The 13,720-nt window shown below is 36.6% G+C and overlaps 1 protein-coding gene across 1 annotated transcript in view; it reads right to left on the reverse strand.

The window, feature by feature from the left end:
- CAMK2D (calcium/calmodulin dependent protein kinase II delta) overlaps window positions 1-13,720 on the reverse strand; it is a 738,893-nt gene that overhangs the window by 205,424 nt on the left and 519,749 nt on the right. Inside the window, exon 6 of the mRNA XM_053703586.1 lies at window positions 5,830-5,902. Within this exon, the coding sequence (XP_053559561.1) occupies window positions 5,830-5,902 (73 nt within the window). The remainder of the gene's footprint in view (window positions 1-5,829; window positions 5,903-13,720) is intronic.

Consider the following 13,720-nt stretch of genomic DNA (forward strand, 5'->3'; position numbering starts at 1 on the left):
CCTCCTGAAAGAATTACAGCTCATTCCACTAGAGCGGTGGCTTCCACATGGGCTTTTAAAAATGAGGCTTCTGTTGAACAGATTTGTAAGGCGGCGACTTGGTCTTCGCTTCATACTTTTTCTAAATTCTACAAATTTGATACTTTTGCTTCTTCGGAGGCTATTTTTGGGAGAAAGGTCTTACAGGCAGTGGTGCCTTCTGTTTAAGCGCCTGCCTTGTCCCTCCCTTCATCCGTGTCCTATAGCTTTGGTATTGGTATCCCACAAGTAATGGATGAATCCGTGGACTGGATACACCTTACAAGAGAAAACAAAATTTATGCTTACCTGATAAATTTATTTCTCTTGTGGTGTATCCAGTCCACGGCCCGCCCTGTCATTTTAAGGCAGGTGTTTTTTATTTTTAAACTACAGTCACCACTGCAGCCTATAGTTTCTCCTTTCTCTTGCTCGTCTTCGGTCGAATGACTGGAGGTGGCAGTTAGGGGAGGAGCTATATAGACAGCTCTGCTGTGGGTGATCCTCTTGCAGCTTCCTGTTGGGAAGGAGAATATCCCACAGGTAATGGATGAATCCGTGGACTGGATACACCACGAGAGAAATAAATGTATCAAGTAAGCATAAATTTAGTTTTTTTTAAAAATTACAACAATTTGGAGCAAACTGGGTACTGGCAGACAGCTGCCAGTACCTAAGATGGCGGCAAATAGGTAGAGGGGGGAGGTAGAGGGGAGTTTATAGAGCAATTTGGGGGGGACTCAGGGAGGTTGGGTGGTAAGGGGGTTCCTACACTGCAGAAAATATATAATAAAAAAATAAATGCTTTTATTTTTATACTGGCAGACATTCTGCCAGTACTTAAAGGGACACTGAACCCAAATTGTTTCTTTCGTGATTCAGATAGAGCATGCAATTTTAACCAACTTTCTAATTTATTCCTTTTATAAATGTGTCTTCATTGTCTTGCTATCTTTATTTGAAAAAGAAGGCACCTAAGCTTTTTTTTCTTGGTTCAGAACTCTGGACAGCACTTTTTTTATTGGTGGATGAATTTATCCACCAATCAGCAGACAACCCAGGTTGTTCACCAAAAATGGGCCGGCATATAAACTTACATTCTTGCATTTCAAATAAAGATACCAAGAGAATAAAGAAAATTTGATAATAGGAGTAAATTAGAAAGTTGCTTAAAATTCCATGCTCCATCTAAATCATGAAAGAACAAAAATTGGGTTCAGTGTCCCTTTAAGATGGGGGGTAACACTTGGGGGTGGGGGAGGGAAGAGAGTTGTTTGAGAAAGGTCAGGGAAGGATAAGGGGGCAGATCCTTCTCTCACCTGGCTGCCAAGACTTGGAACACCCTCCCGCTGCACCTTAGACAAGCTACCGCCCTAACTAAGTTCAGAAAGGACCTCAAGACCTGGCTCTTCAACTGAACTGCAACCCTCAGCGCCTTGAGACCCTCATGGGTGAATAGCCGCGCTTTACAAGAACCCAATAGATAGATAGGGGGTGGGATGTGTCAGGTGGGAGACTGATCTCTATATTAAAAGCTAAAATTAACTCTACAAGCTACCTAATTAACCCTTTCACTGCTGGGCATAATACAAGTGTGGTGCGCAGCGGCATTTAGCGGCCTTCTGATTACCAAAAATCAATGCCAAAGCCAAATATGTCTGCTATTTCTGAACAAATGGGATCCCAGAGAAGCATTTACAACCATTTGTGCCATAATTGCACAAGCTGTTTGTAAATAAATAAATAATTTCAGTGAGAAACCTTAAGTTTGTGAAAAAGTTAACGATTTATTTTTTTATTTGATCGCATTTGGCAGTGAAATGGTGGCATGAAATATACAAAAAAGGGTCTAGATCAATAGTTTGGGTTGTCTGCTAAAAAAAAAGATATACATGTGAAGGGTTATTCAGGAATTCCTGACAGATAGTGTTACAATGTAACTATCGCTAATTTTGAAGAAAAAATTATGGTTTGGAAATAGCAAAGTGCTACTTGTACTTATTGCCCTTTAACTTGCAAAAAAATCAAAGAACATGTAAACATTGGGTATTTCTAAACTCAGGACAAAATCTAGAAACAATTTAAAATGGGTGGTTTTTAGTGGTTGTAGATGTGTAACAGATTTTGGGGGTCAAAGTTAGAAAAAGTATTTTTTTACAATTTTTTCATCATATTTTATAAAAAAAAAAATTAGAAATATAAATATAATAAAAATAATGGTATCTTTAGAAAGTCCATTTAATAGCGAGACAAACGGTATATAATATGTAACAAATATAACAAGTGACAGCACTATCTTACAGCTAATCCTACTTAATATGTTCATGCACGGGATAGAGTCAGGTCCCTTACTCTAAAATAATATCACATAAATAAATCCCAGCAAACGAGTCTTAGTAATAAATAAAAAAAATAAAAAAAAAATATTACTAAGACTCGTTTGCTGGGATTTATTTATGTGGTATATAATATGTGTGGGTACAGTAAATGAGTAAGAGGAAAATTACAACTAAACACAAACACTGCAGAAATGTAAAAATAGCCCTGGTCCTCAAGGGTAAGAAAATTGAAAAATGGTCTGGTCACTAAGGGGTTAAAGGGCTAGAAAGGACAAAATGAAAATGTGCATAGGTGCATTTGAAGTTGAAATAAGCATTTTTGCAATATACTTCTGTTAGCAATAATGTTTCTAGTAAAAGTTATGACAGCAGCATACACACATATCCTGTGAGGGCCTGTGCACCAGTATTCAGACACTATGTCTGCTCAGAGAGCTGGTGGGGGGGTGTCTTGATTCGAAAGATGTACTGTGTGTCATACAAGCAACTGCTGACTCTCTGAAAAGGTGTAGTGTATGAATACTGGTGCACAGGCCTTCATGGGATTTGTGCATATGCCATTAAAAAACCTGTAATAACTTATTAGAAGAATTTTTTGTTAATGGAAATATAATGGAAAATGTGTTTATTTCAAATTGAAATGCACCCATTCACATTTCAGATTTGACCTTTCTTTTCCTTTAGTAAGAAGTGGTATAGCCCTTAAAGGGACATTAAGGGCCAGATTACAAGTGGAGCGGTATTTCCTGCTCCAACGCTAACCCCGTTTGAAGTAATTTTTTTTGCGTGCGTTGATAGCCCTCGTATTACAAGTTGAAAGTAAACTGTTTTCGCTTGCACGCTAACCCGATGCGTAAATAGCTGAACTTAGAATATCATGTTGGATAATGTATTTCCCCTTAGGAGTCAATGGAGCAAAGAAAGTGGAAAAAACACACTACTCGCGAGCAAACCCGATTGCATTTTCTCATGTGCGCTAACCCGACATAAAAATATGAATATTATACATTCCAATGTTCTTCACATAGCAGAATATCTTCTATTTATTCATACATATATATTTCTATACATATCTGATAGTATTTTGGTAAAATATATATTGATACCTATATATACACATGAAGATAGATAGATAGGAATATCTATAAATATGTTGGAATGTGACATATTTACAGTAAATACACAATATAACAATTTATTATATTGCATAAATATGCTTTATATGTGTACATATGTATTTGTTTATATGTGTATATATGTCTGTAAATACATATATAAACATATAAATACATCAATAAATATGTACACACATACAGACATAATTTTTATTAGATAGCGTTATTATGAACGTAACTTACTTTGTAATGTATTTTGATGTGTTTTGTGATACTTTTTTGTTTTGCAAAACAGTTTACTAGAGCTCTGAAGATGCGGTAATCTTTCTAGCATAAATTCCGATTTCACTCATGCGTTCGCATTTACTTTAAACCCCTTTTCGCTTGCGCGTAACTGTCAATGCGCCACTCATAATCTGGCCCCAAATAAATGCTAGAGAGAATTATGCTGTGACAGAAAAGATTATTCTGACAATAACATATAGATATATTTTTTAAAGTTTCATTAGCTGTTTAAATAGTGACAAAATAAGTGTAAAGTGTAAATGTTAATGTGTGAAAGTTAATGTCTGTAAAACAATGGGAGCTGCCATGTTGTAACTTTCGCTGCTGTGGCCAATTAAGGATAGCTATAAATAGGTCCCTAGAGTGAGCAGCCAATCGCTGCGTGGAACATAACAGTGTTCTGCACTTCCATTTCTAACAAAAACTGAAATGCTCACAATTTCAGGATGGAATTACAGGAAAAGGGGCCAAAAATAATGAAAGTATATTGAAGAGTTTATCATTTTATATTACCATCTCAAAGTGTTTAATGTCCCTTTAAAACAATATAATCTTTCTTGCTATCTGGCAAGAGTTAAAGCAAGTTTTTCCAGATATACCATATTTGAATAAAATATACATTATACAAATAAAGAATATGATACATCTGCTATCAGAATCCGCTTAAAGCATGGCATACATTTAATAATTCTCATTAGCTTTAATGATATTTTAATATCCAATGAAACAAGCATCTATATGTATTTTTAACAGCATTGCTAGCTTTAAAATACAAACATGTTTCATGTAATGAAAGCACTTAAAAGCATAACCAATAAAAGGGACATTATTTAGATAGATATATTTAAAAAACTATCAAATTTATTTAGTTCCTTTTCTATCCTTTGTTGAAAAGCATATCTATGTAGGCTCAGGCGCAGCATTGCACTACTGGGACCTAGCTGCTGATTAATGGCTAAACACATATGTCTCTTGTCACCTGATGTCTTCCGCTAGCTTCCATTAGTGCAATGTCCCTCTGGTTCTCAATCTAACTATGTGTTTAACTACTTTACAGAGGTCAAACACTGTTATATGCAAGTAACAGTGCAATAATAAAATGCTAAATCATTAGAGAATTTTCTTTTTGCATGTTTATGTCCCTTTAATATAATATTAGATGATTAAATGACACAATAAAGGTACATTATCCCAAACACACAAGATGGTTGCCTTATCCAGCCTCACATGCATGACTGTAGCCAAAATATTTGCATTCCCAAATATGCAGCAACATCTGTTCCCAATTAGTTACTTACCTTTAGGTCTCGATGGACTACGCCCATCTGATGGCAGTGAACCACAGCCTCCAGGATCTGCTGAATGCAATGACTGCATGCAAACACCAGGGGGCGTGTGTTAGTTTCAAGCTTACACCCACTCTGCCTTCAGGACAACTGGGTTCAAATGCACAGCAAGCAAACAACTGGACATGCACTATTGCCTATGGTTTGATTCTAAGAAATCATCTATTTACATCTATCAAGTAAAAATAAATGCATAAAAAACACTGAGCTAAAATATGATTTTATTAATTACAGACCATAATCATTGTTCTCACTTAGTTTGAAGGCAAAAAAAATAATAATATTAAATATTATTAGCTACACAGTTTAGTGAGACCAGTTTGAACATATACTGTACATAGAAGTGGAGCAATGTGTAGGAAGCCAGTTGTTATGCTAGTGTAACCCAATGTCTAAAGACAGAAGTGGTGACAATGTCTGCAAACTACATAAGTTAATCATGGCATCACCAAACCTAGAAGTATGTTTTCTTATGAGAACAATCCAGTGAGGCCCATAATAACCAACTACTGGCGCAGCCATACAATTACCTCAGCAGCAGCCATGATGCATATATAGCCTGCAGACAACAAGCAAAACTGGCAAAATCATGCATTATTCTATCATAAATTAGAATTTAGGAAAGAGGGAAGGGTGGAGCAGGTCTGGCTGAGGAAACATTTCAGCCATTTTCTCCCACTCTTAATCCTCATGAAATGAAGCAACTTGCAGTTCCCAAATACTGACCTTTAGGTCTCTGTGTACAATGCCATTTAGATGACAATGATTTACACTTTCTAGAATCTGCTGTATACAATGACTGTGAAGATACAAGGACAAAATGGAAGGGAAACATTTTAAAGGCAAGTAATAACATTTCACCAAACATAAAGAAATAAAAGTAATACAAAAATAAAGTTGCATATTTTACTGCAAACAACAATACACATCATAAGGTTTAACAGAACATTGAAACACATTTATCAGACAATGCTGTCATTTCTTCTGAAACAGAAAGGACAATAAAATGTACTTATTATTTGTTCATGGAATTAAACATAAAAAAACACAGCTTCTGTATTCCATGATAAATAAATGGGTAGTCAACAATAATATGTACATTTTCAACACAGCGGTGTTTTTTTTCCCCCATTCGGAAATACTTTTTTCACAGTTAGAACAAATGATGAACACAATAGAGATGCGGATATGTAAACACTGCATGAAACATCACAATAAAAAACAATGGAATGAACACATACTTTTCTCAAGATTACATTTTTATATATAAAAATCAATAATGATCTAAAAATTTTAATTTTTGATCTAAAATAAATACTTTTAGTTGGGAAAAGTCAGTGGCAAAAAAAATAATGTTTTAGTTTCATGAATGTGCAAACCTGAATTTGTATGCGAACTATAACCTATATCTTCCGATGAGACTGTGGTGTTAGCTTTTTATTCCAACAATACTAATTGCATCCGTGCTATAAGATATTGCAAGAGCTGCCTTTGCTCACATGTAACAGTAAATCACTGTACACACACATTTCTGTCTGAAATGTGAATAGGTTTCTCTTTGTTTTTTTACCAAGCCAGCAATATTGATTCTGCCATAATATTGCAGCTGCAATACTCCCAACAAACTGTATTAAAACTAAATAAATCAATCACTTTCATTCAAAGCAACTGAATTTTTTTCCTTAGAAAAACGTAGGGCTTTCAATTTATTGTTATATTTTACCATCGTTGAAACACTTTTCCCATTGGAACCTCTTTCTGTAATTGACTTAAAACATGTTTTTTTTTAGCCGGCAACACAGTTTTAAAAAACAACTTTAAAAAGGACATAAAACCCAAAATATTTCTTTTACAATTTAGATAGAGAATACAATTTTTTTTTCCAATTTACTTCTATGATCAAATTTGCCTTGTTCTCTTGTTATTCTTTGTTGAAAAGATATCTAGCTAGGTAGCGTGTACATATCTGGAACACTACATGACAGGAAATTGTGCTGCCTTATATTTTGCTAATGCATCAAATTGTTCTAAAACTGCTGCAGACACATGCACACTCCTAAACTTTCATTCCTGCTATTCAACAAAGGAAAACAAGAAAACAAAGACATCTTTATAATAGAAGTAAATTGGAAAGATGTTTAAAATCATGTAAGAATAATTTTGGGTTTTGCAAAAACCCACAAAAGTACCAAAAAATAAAACTGCTTCCTCAGCACTAGAGTAGATAAAAAAAAAAGATTTGAAAGAGTGAGGAAAATATACGCTAACCCTTCAAAGTTGTTCAGTTAGGTTAGAGTACACACTTAAAGGGAGTGTATGCTTCTACGGTTTTACATATATGCAATTAAAGGGACAGTAAACACTTTGAGATTTTTCTATAAAAATGTTTAGTTATGTGTAATGAAACAACAATATTTTCTTTTATTTTGCCCCTTTTTCATGTAATTTAGCTCTGAAAATTAAACAATTTCTAAATCTAAGAACGCACACTGCTGACTTCTCAAGGCTAACTATGCTACATATATGTCGAATTGGCTTTATCAGATAACAACTGCGAAACAATTTACTTTATACTATATGACAGTGGCTAGCCTTATTTTGTGGATTAAAGCACAGATTGGCTCCTCCAATTTAGGAAAATGGTATGTGGAGTTTAGCTACTGAAAAATAACTGCAGTAAAAAGGATGTTAATTTATTGTAAAAATGTTCACTTGGCTGATAGGCTGAAGGTGGATTAATTCTTGTGTTCAATGAACTAATATATGGATTTGCACAGATTTTATTGTGTTGTACTTTCACAAGAATTAATCCTGTTTTTTTTCTTAACTCCAATAAAAAAAATAATAATGTATGCATACCTGATAATTTCTTCCATGGTAGTTAGAGTCCACAATCCATTATTTCTGGGAATTGCCTTTCCTGAACACTAGGAGGCAGCAAAGATTCCCAAACCCCAAGAATCCATGAAACACCTTTCACCTTCGGGGGGCAGAGCCAACCGTCAAGGCGGCAGGACATGTACTACAAGAGCTCCTGACCCAATAATAGACCTAAGAGGCTTTTATACATATTTTTACATTATTCAGGATCGCAACTGAGATTTAAACATGAAGCCTTCCAAAATTATGCTTTTGAACTCTGGAGCGACATCCGTACTTGGTCCGTGACCTACGTTCTACAGTGAGGCCACAAGGTTGCTAGCAGGATACATGGCTGACAAGCTATAGCCACTACTAGATGAGATATGCTGACCACAAAGCCTAGGATGCACCCCCCCCCAGAGTACTGGGTAAAGCTGACAAAGCTACTTCAGCAACTAGAACATAAAAGACAGAGCTAAACTTATCCATCCCACTTCCGCAAGCAAGATTACAATTGATTGTGGACTATTATTATTATCGGTTATTTGTAGAGTGCCAACAAATTCTGCAGCGCTATAAACATAGGCGGAATACAAGGAAACATTTATAGGGATCAGACGGGTAGAGGGCACTGCCAAGAGTTGCACTGCTGTAGTCAGCTCTAAAGAAGGTGATCTACAAACAGCATAGCTCTTAGGCTTACATGCTGAGGGGGTTCAAGGGAAACCAATGGAGGAGAGGAAACAGTATAAAGAAAGGTTAGTCTAGGTTGTATGCATCCCTGAACAGTAGTCTTTAGGGAGCGCTTGAAGTTTTCAAAACTAGGGGAGAGTCTTGTGGAGCGAGGCAGAGAGTTCCACAAGATGGGAGCCAGTCTGGAGAAGTCCTGTAAGCGGGAATGTGAGGAGGTAAAAAGAAAGGAGGAAAGAAGGAGGAGAGTAGGAGGTCATGAGCAGAGCGAAGGGGACAAGAGAGAGAGTATCTGGAGATAAGGTCTGAGATATAGGGGGGAGCAGTGCAGTTGAGGTCTTTGTATGTCAGAGTGAGAATATTGTGTTTAATCCTGGAGGCAAGAGGAAGCCAGTGAAGGGATTAGCAGAGAGGTGCAGCAGATAAAGAGTGACGTGTAAGGAAGATGAGCCTGGCAGAGGCATTCATTATGGATTGTAAAGGAGCTAGGCGGCAGCTGGGGAGACCAGAGAGGACAGAGTTGCAGTAATCAAGGCAGGAAAGGATGAGAGAGTGAATTAAAATATTAGTTGTGTCTTGTGTAAGAAAATGTCTAATTTTAGAGATGTTTTTAAGGTGGAAGCGGCATAGCCAAGGACTGAATGTGAGAAGTGAAAGAAAGATCTGAGTCAAGTGTGACCCTAAAACATTGGGTATGTGGGGTAGGGGGTTGAGATTTTGGAAGGGGGGAAAATAAGGAGCTCAGTTTTGGAGAGATTTAGCTTGAGGTAGTGAGAGGACATCCAGGAAGAGATGTGAGAAAGACAGTGACACAGGTTAGCAAGGAAGGAGATAGGTCTACAAATTGAAATGCTGTGCCTGGACACCTGGAAGCTACATTTTACTATGGTGTGTATGGTTTCATCACATAAGATACGGTAACTCTAGGCCGCAATAAGTGACAGTTTGATACTCTGAGTAATGGCTCCCTCTGCCATGTTTGCTGGGAGCGGGACATAACGGCACTACTGTCTGATCATTTCCTAGCATTGGAGAAGTTGTTGTGTCTCACATTTCAAAGTGAATGCCGGGGGGTGGCAATCGCCGCAATGAGTGTAGATGTTGGGCTGGGATCTTCGTCTCACTACTGGGGAAACAGTCAACTAGAAATTACCTATTGCCACTTCCCAATGCCCATTCAATACAGTCAGAATTGAGGATAGGGAGGCAACCCTCTGCCAGCCTCGAGCTTGAAGCCAGATCGAGAGATGTGAGCTGCGCTACTGGTACCATCTGAGAATCTTCTGATCCTGACGCAATAGAGGATGCTGGCAAGGTACAGAAATATAAGTTTCTTCACACCTTACTTAAGCCCCCCACAGCAGACTATACCAAGGGCAACTGCGGAAGCTTCCGAGTGGAAGAGCCACCATTATCATCCACCCTGGACATATGACTGAAAGCCTTCATGATTTGGGACTTAGGCTTGTTATCTAACTAGGCTTAACACCTTTTCATTAGATCATTCTCACATTTGTCAATGTTCTCTATCTGCTTTAGCACCACAATCATCTTTTTTTTATTTAATTATAGGATATGTTATATTTATTTGCTTGAATAGATTCTTGTTTACTCTTAATGTGTTCTCAAAGAAGGGTGGTTAGGTTTTTTGTTTTTTTGTTATCTTGTTAATTTTTTTACTTCATTTGTGATTAAGCTTGGTATACGCATGTTTTTAACTTGATTTTAAATTGTCTTAAATTTGTTTTTTTTCTTAATGTTCAAGCTCCGGGCCTGATCAGTCCAATATCTCAGGGGAGGTAGGTGTGGGGTAACCTTAGGTGGATCCCAGCAATATTTGGTACATATCGGTGGTATTTTTTGACATATGATTTTTATTGATTATGTGTGATTGTCCTTTCTTTTATGTTTAGGGTGAGACACATAATAATACACCATTATCAGGTACTTTGAGATTTATAGTAATTAGACTTTATGGACTACACTATTTCCATTAATCATTGTTACAACACTTATTGATACATTTTGTGATTACAAAGACACTATACAAATGGTAATCTATAGTATTAATAACACTAAGTGACTTTATTGTTATAGGGTTGCACAATAGGCTTCACACTAATGTCTTTTGTATTGGTTTGACAGGTAGATATATATTGGAGACACAGAAGAATAAAAGTGCCACTCTGGTTTTCAAACATTTTATTAATTTTTGCTTTGATATTAGGGATCATCTCTATATATTGTCACCAAAGGTCTCAGATGAAAATAAAAGTTCATTAATTTTTTCTGCCATTAAGTATATTATCGTAACAGCCGGCATTGTAATTGACTATCTATGCTCTATACATGTGTTTTGATGTTATCACCCGGATTGGAGGCTCGTCAGTGATATTGAGCCATGATTGGTTTGTGAATGGTTGGACCAAATCACAGATGAGTCTGGTTGCACTATCCATACGAGTCGGGAGATTTAAATCTGTCATCGCCGTGGTGCCTCAGTGTGTAGATCTGAAAGGGTTGCTTGTTTTTTGTATACTGTTTTTTCACACTTAAGACCCTGAGAGCACCAGAGGTATAGGTTTTGAGATGGGGCGTTACTACTTATGAGGCATACACTCGCCCCGCCTCTTCTATGACGTTTTGGTGCAAGTCGCCATGGTTTTGTGGGGTGTGTAGACAATACAGAGCGCTAATATCTATCGCATTAACCAATAAACTGCATTGTTGTGTTCTGCATGTTGGTTCCGGTTAGCCAATCCACATCATGAGTTAGACACTGCGTATCACGCCTTGTTGATGACGCCTGGCCGGTTATATTATACACACTGTCATTTTTGAAACCTTTGTTTTTTGTTTTTGTATGATATCCTACCTGGATATGGGATTGATCAGACTATAGGAGGTGAACACAATGTACACATTTCTTCACATTTTTCACACTTGTGCACATTATCATTGCCAATGAACAGGTGTTGTTTTTGTCAATAACCTATCATATTACTTGTACACACGGACAGCTTTGATTGGCTGCTGATTTGAGGGGAGGGGCACACAGGTCTTTAAAAGTTTTTGATTGTTCACTAGTTGTTTGTCAGAGGAAGGGACAACATTTGGTCCCGAAACGTCACTATCAAAGGATTTTTGTCACTGATGGCAGAAGACCAGTAAGTGCTTATTTCCAAAGATTTACCACACTATAGCACCCTGGCAGTTGTTGGCTGATATATATACATATGGGGATGTTGCGCTGTCAGCGGCCGAGATAGTGGAACCCCCTTAATTAAAATATTGTTTTTTCTCTATAGGGCATTTTAGGCAGCTATTGATCTAGGTTTCTAGGTAGGATGCATAGTAAGATGAATAGAGATCTGCTACAATTTGACTAACTACTAGCTCTTGGCATATTATATATGAATATTGTTCAACCCTTACCTGGCTAGCTATAATACTGATCGTGTTTATGTCACTACTTTTCTAGGTGATTGTGGAATAACTTCCAATCAGCTCAATTACCAGTTTCATAACTTCATCCTATTGACTAACTTTTTATATATAACTTTTGCTGTACCTCTGCCCTTAGTTTTGAGGAGGATTGCCGTTTGAATGAATATATGAGGAGAGTATAACTATTGTTATTATGGTTATATAGCAACTTAATTCCAGTCTTTCCACTTTTTTTCGGTATCCCAAAATATTCTTGATTTTATACTGCTAGTCCCGCCCCCCAGATATAGTTTACTTAGTAAACATAGAAAAATGCATCCCATGACCTATATCCCTGAATCCTAATTTTAGATACCTTATACCAATTTAACAACGGTATTCCCTTCTCCCTTATATGCTATATTACAATACTACCATTGCATACTTAATTCTTGTTGTTCATCCGGCTACATAATACTTAGAATTACCATTCCCAATTATCCATAAATAACCCAAGAGTGGCCATTAATTATAGCGAGAAATATTTGATGCAAGCATTTTTAACGTTTGGGACCTAAAAGTAGTCTACTTTTGTTTTATATTACCTACTATAATTTTATTACTTATAAGCCAATATGAGGTCCAAGAGCAACCTCATAAGCCATTAAATGGTTTCCTCATATAACAGGCAAACAAATGTTTACTAAAAACTTTCAACATGTCATAAGAACATGTACTTTGTAGTTTCCCTGACAGACATAATGTCAAGGCTTACATCCAGTATATCTTTGTTGTATATGATCTATCGACATTCAATGCTTGTATGCCTTACCTGGAACCTTAATAAAATTCATTTGGAAAAAACAAACAAAAACAAAAAAAACACCTTTCACCTTACCAGAAACAAGTCTGACGTATAGCAAAGCTAAAAAGAAAAACGTTTAATATCCACCTTATGTGCAGCTTAAATGGAGGAGCCTTCAAAACCTTTAACACAAAGTTAAGATTCCAGGGAGGAGAAATTGGCTTGATTACAGACTTAATCTGATCCAAAGACTGAATAAACCCATGAATGTCAGGAAGAGTAACAATCTTCCTATGAAACAAAACTGAAAGAGCAGAAATCTGCCCTTTCAAAGAACTGGCAGATAGGTCCTTATCCAAACCATCCCGTAAGAAAAATTATAGGAATTCTAAAATGATGCAAAAAAAAAAAACATGATCCAGACACCCAGAAATAAAAGCCTTCCAGACCTTATGACCAATCCTCCTTGTCACAGGCTTACGAGCCTGGATAAAAGTCTCAATAACAGAATATGAGAAACCTCTATGCTTAAAGGACCACTCAATGCAGTAGAATTGCATAATTAACAAGTACATAATAAAAAGACAATGATTTAACACCTACTCTGAATTTCAAATATGCAGTACATTTTCTTTTTCAGAAAAAAAAAATTCTCCCATTTTCCGGCACCCTGTATCATGTGACAGACATCAGAAAATCACAGACTAGTATACATATACCCACCCTGTGAGTTTGTGCACATGCTCGGTAGGATCTTGTTCCCTAGTGTATATAAAAAGACAGTGCAAAATTTGATAATGGAAGTAAATTGGAAAGTGTCTTAAAATTGCATGC

The sequence above is a fragment of the Bombina bombina genome, chromosome 2 (genome assembly GCF_027579735.1).
Source record: "Bombina bombina isolate aBomBom1 chromosome 2, aBomBom1.pri, whole genome shotgun sequence".
In the NCBI taxonomy this organism is placed as follows: domain Eukaryota; kingdom Metazoa; phylum Chordata; class Amphibia; order Anura; family Bombinatoridae; genus Bombina; species Bombina bombina.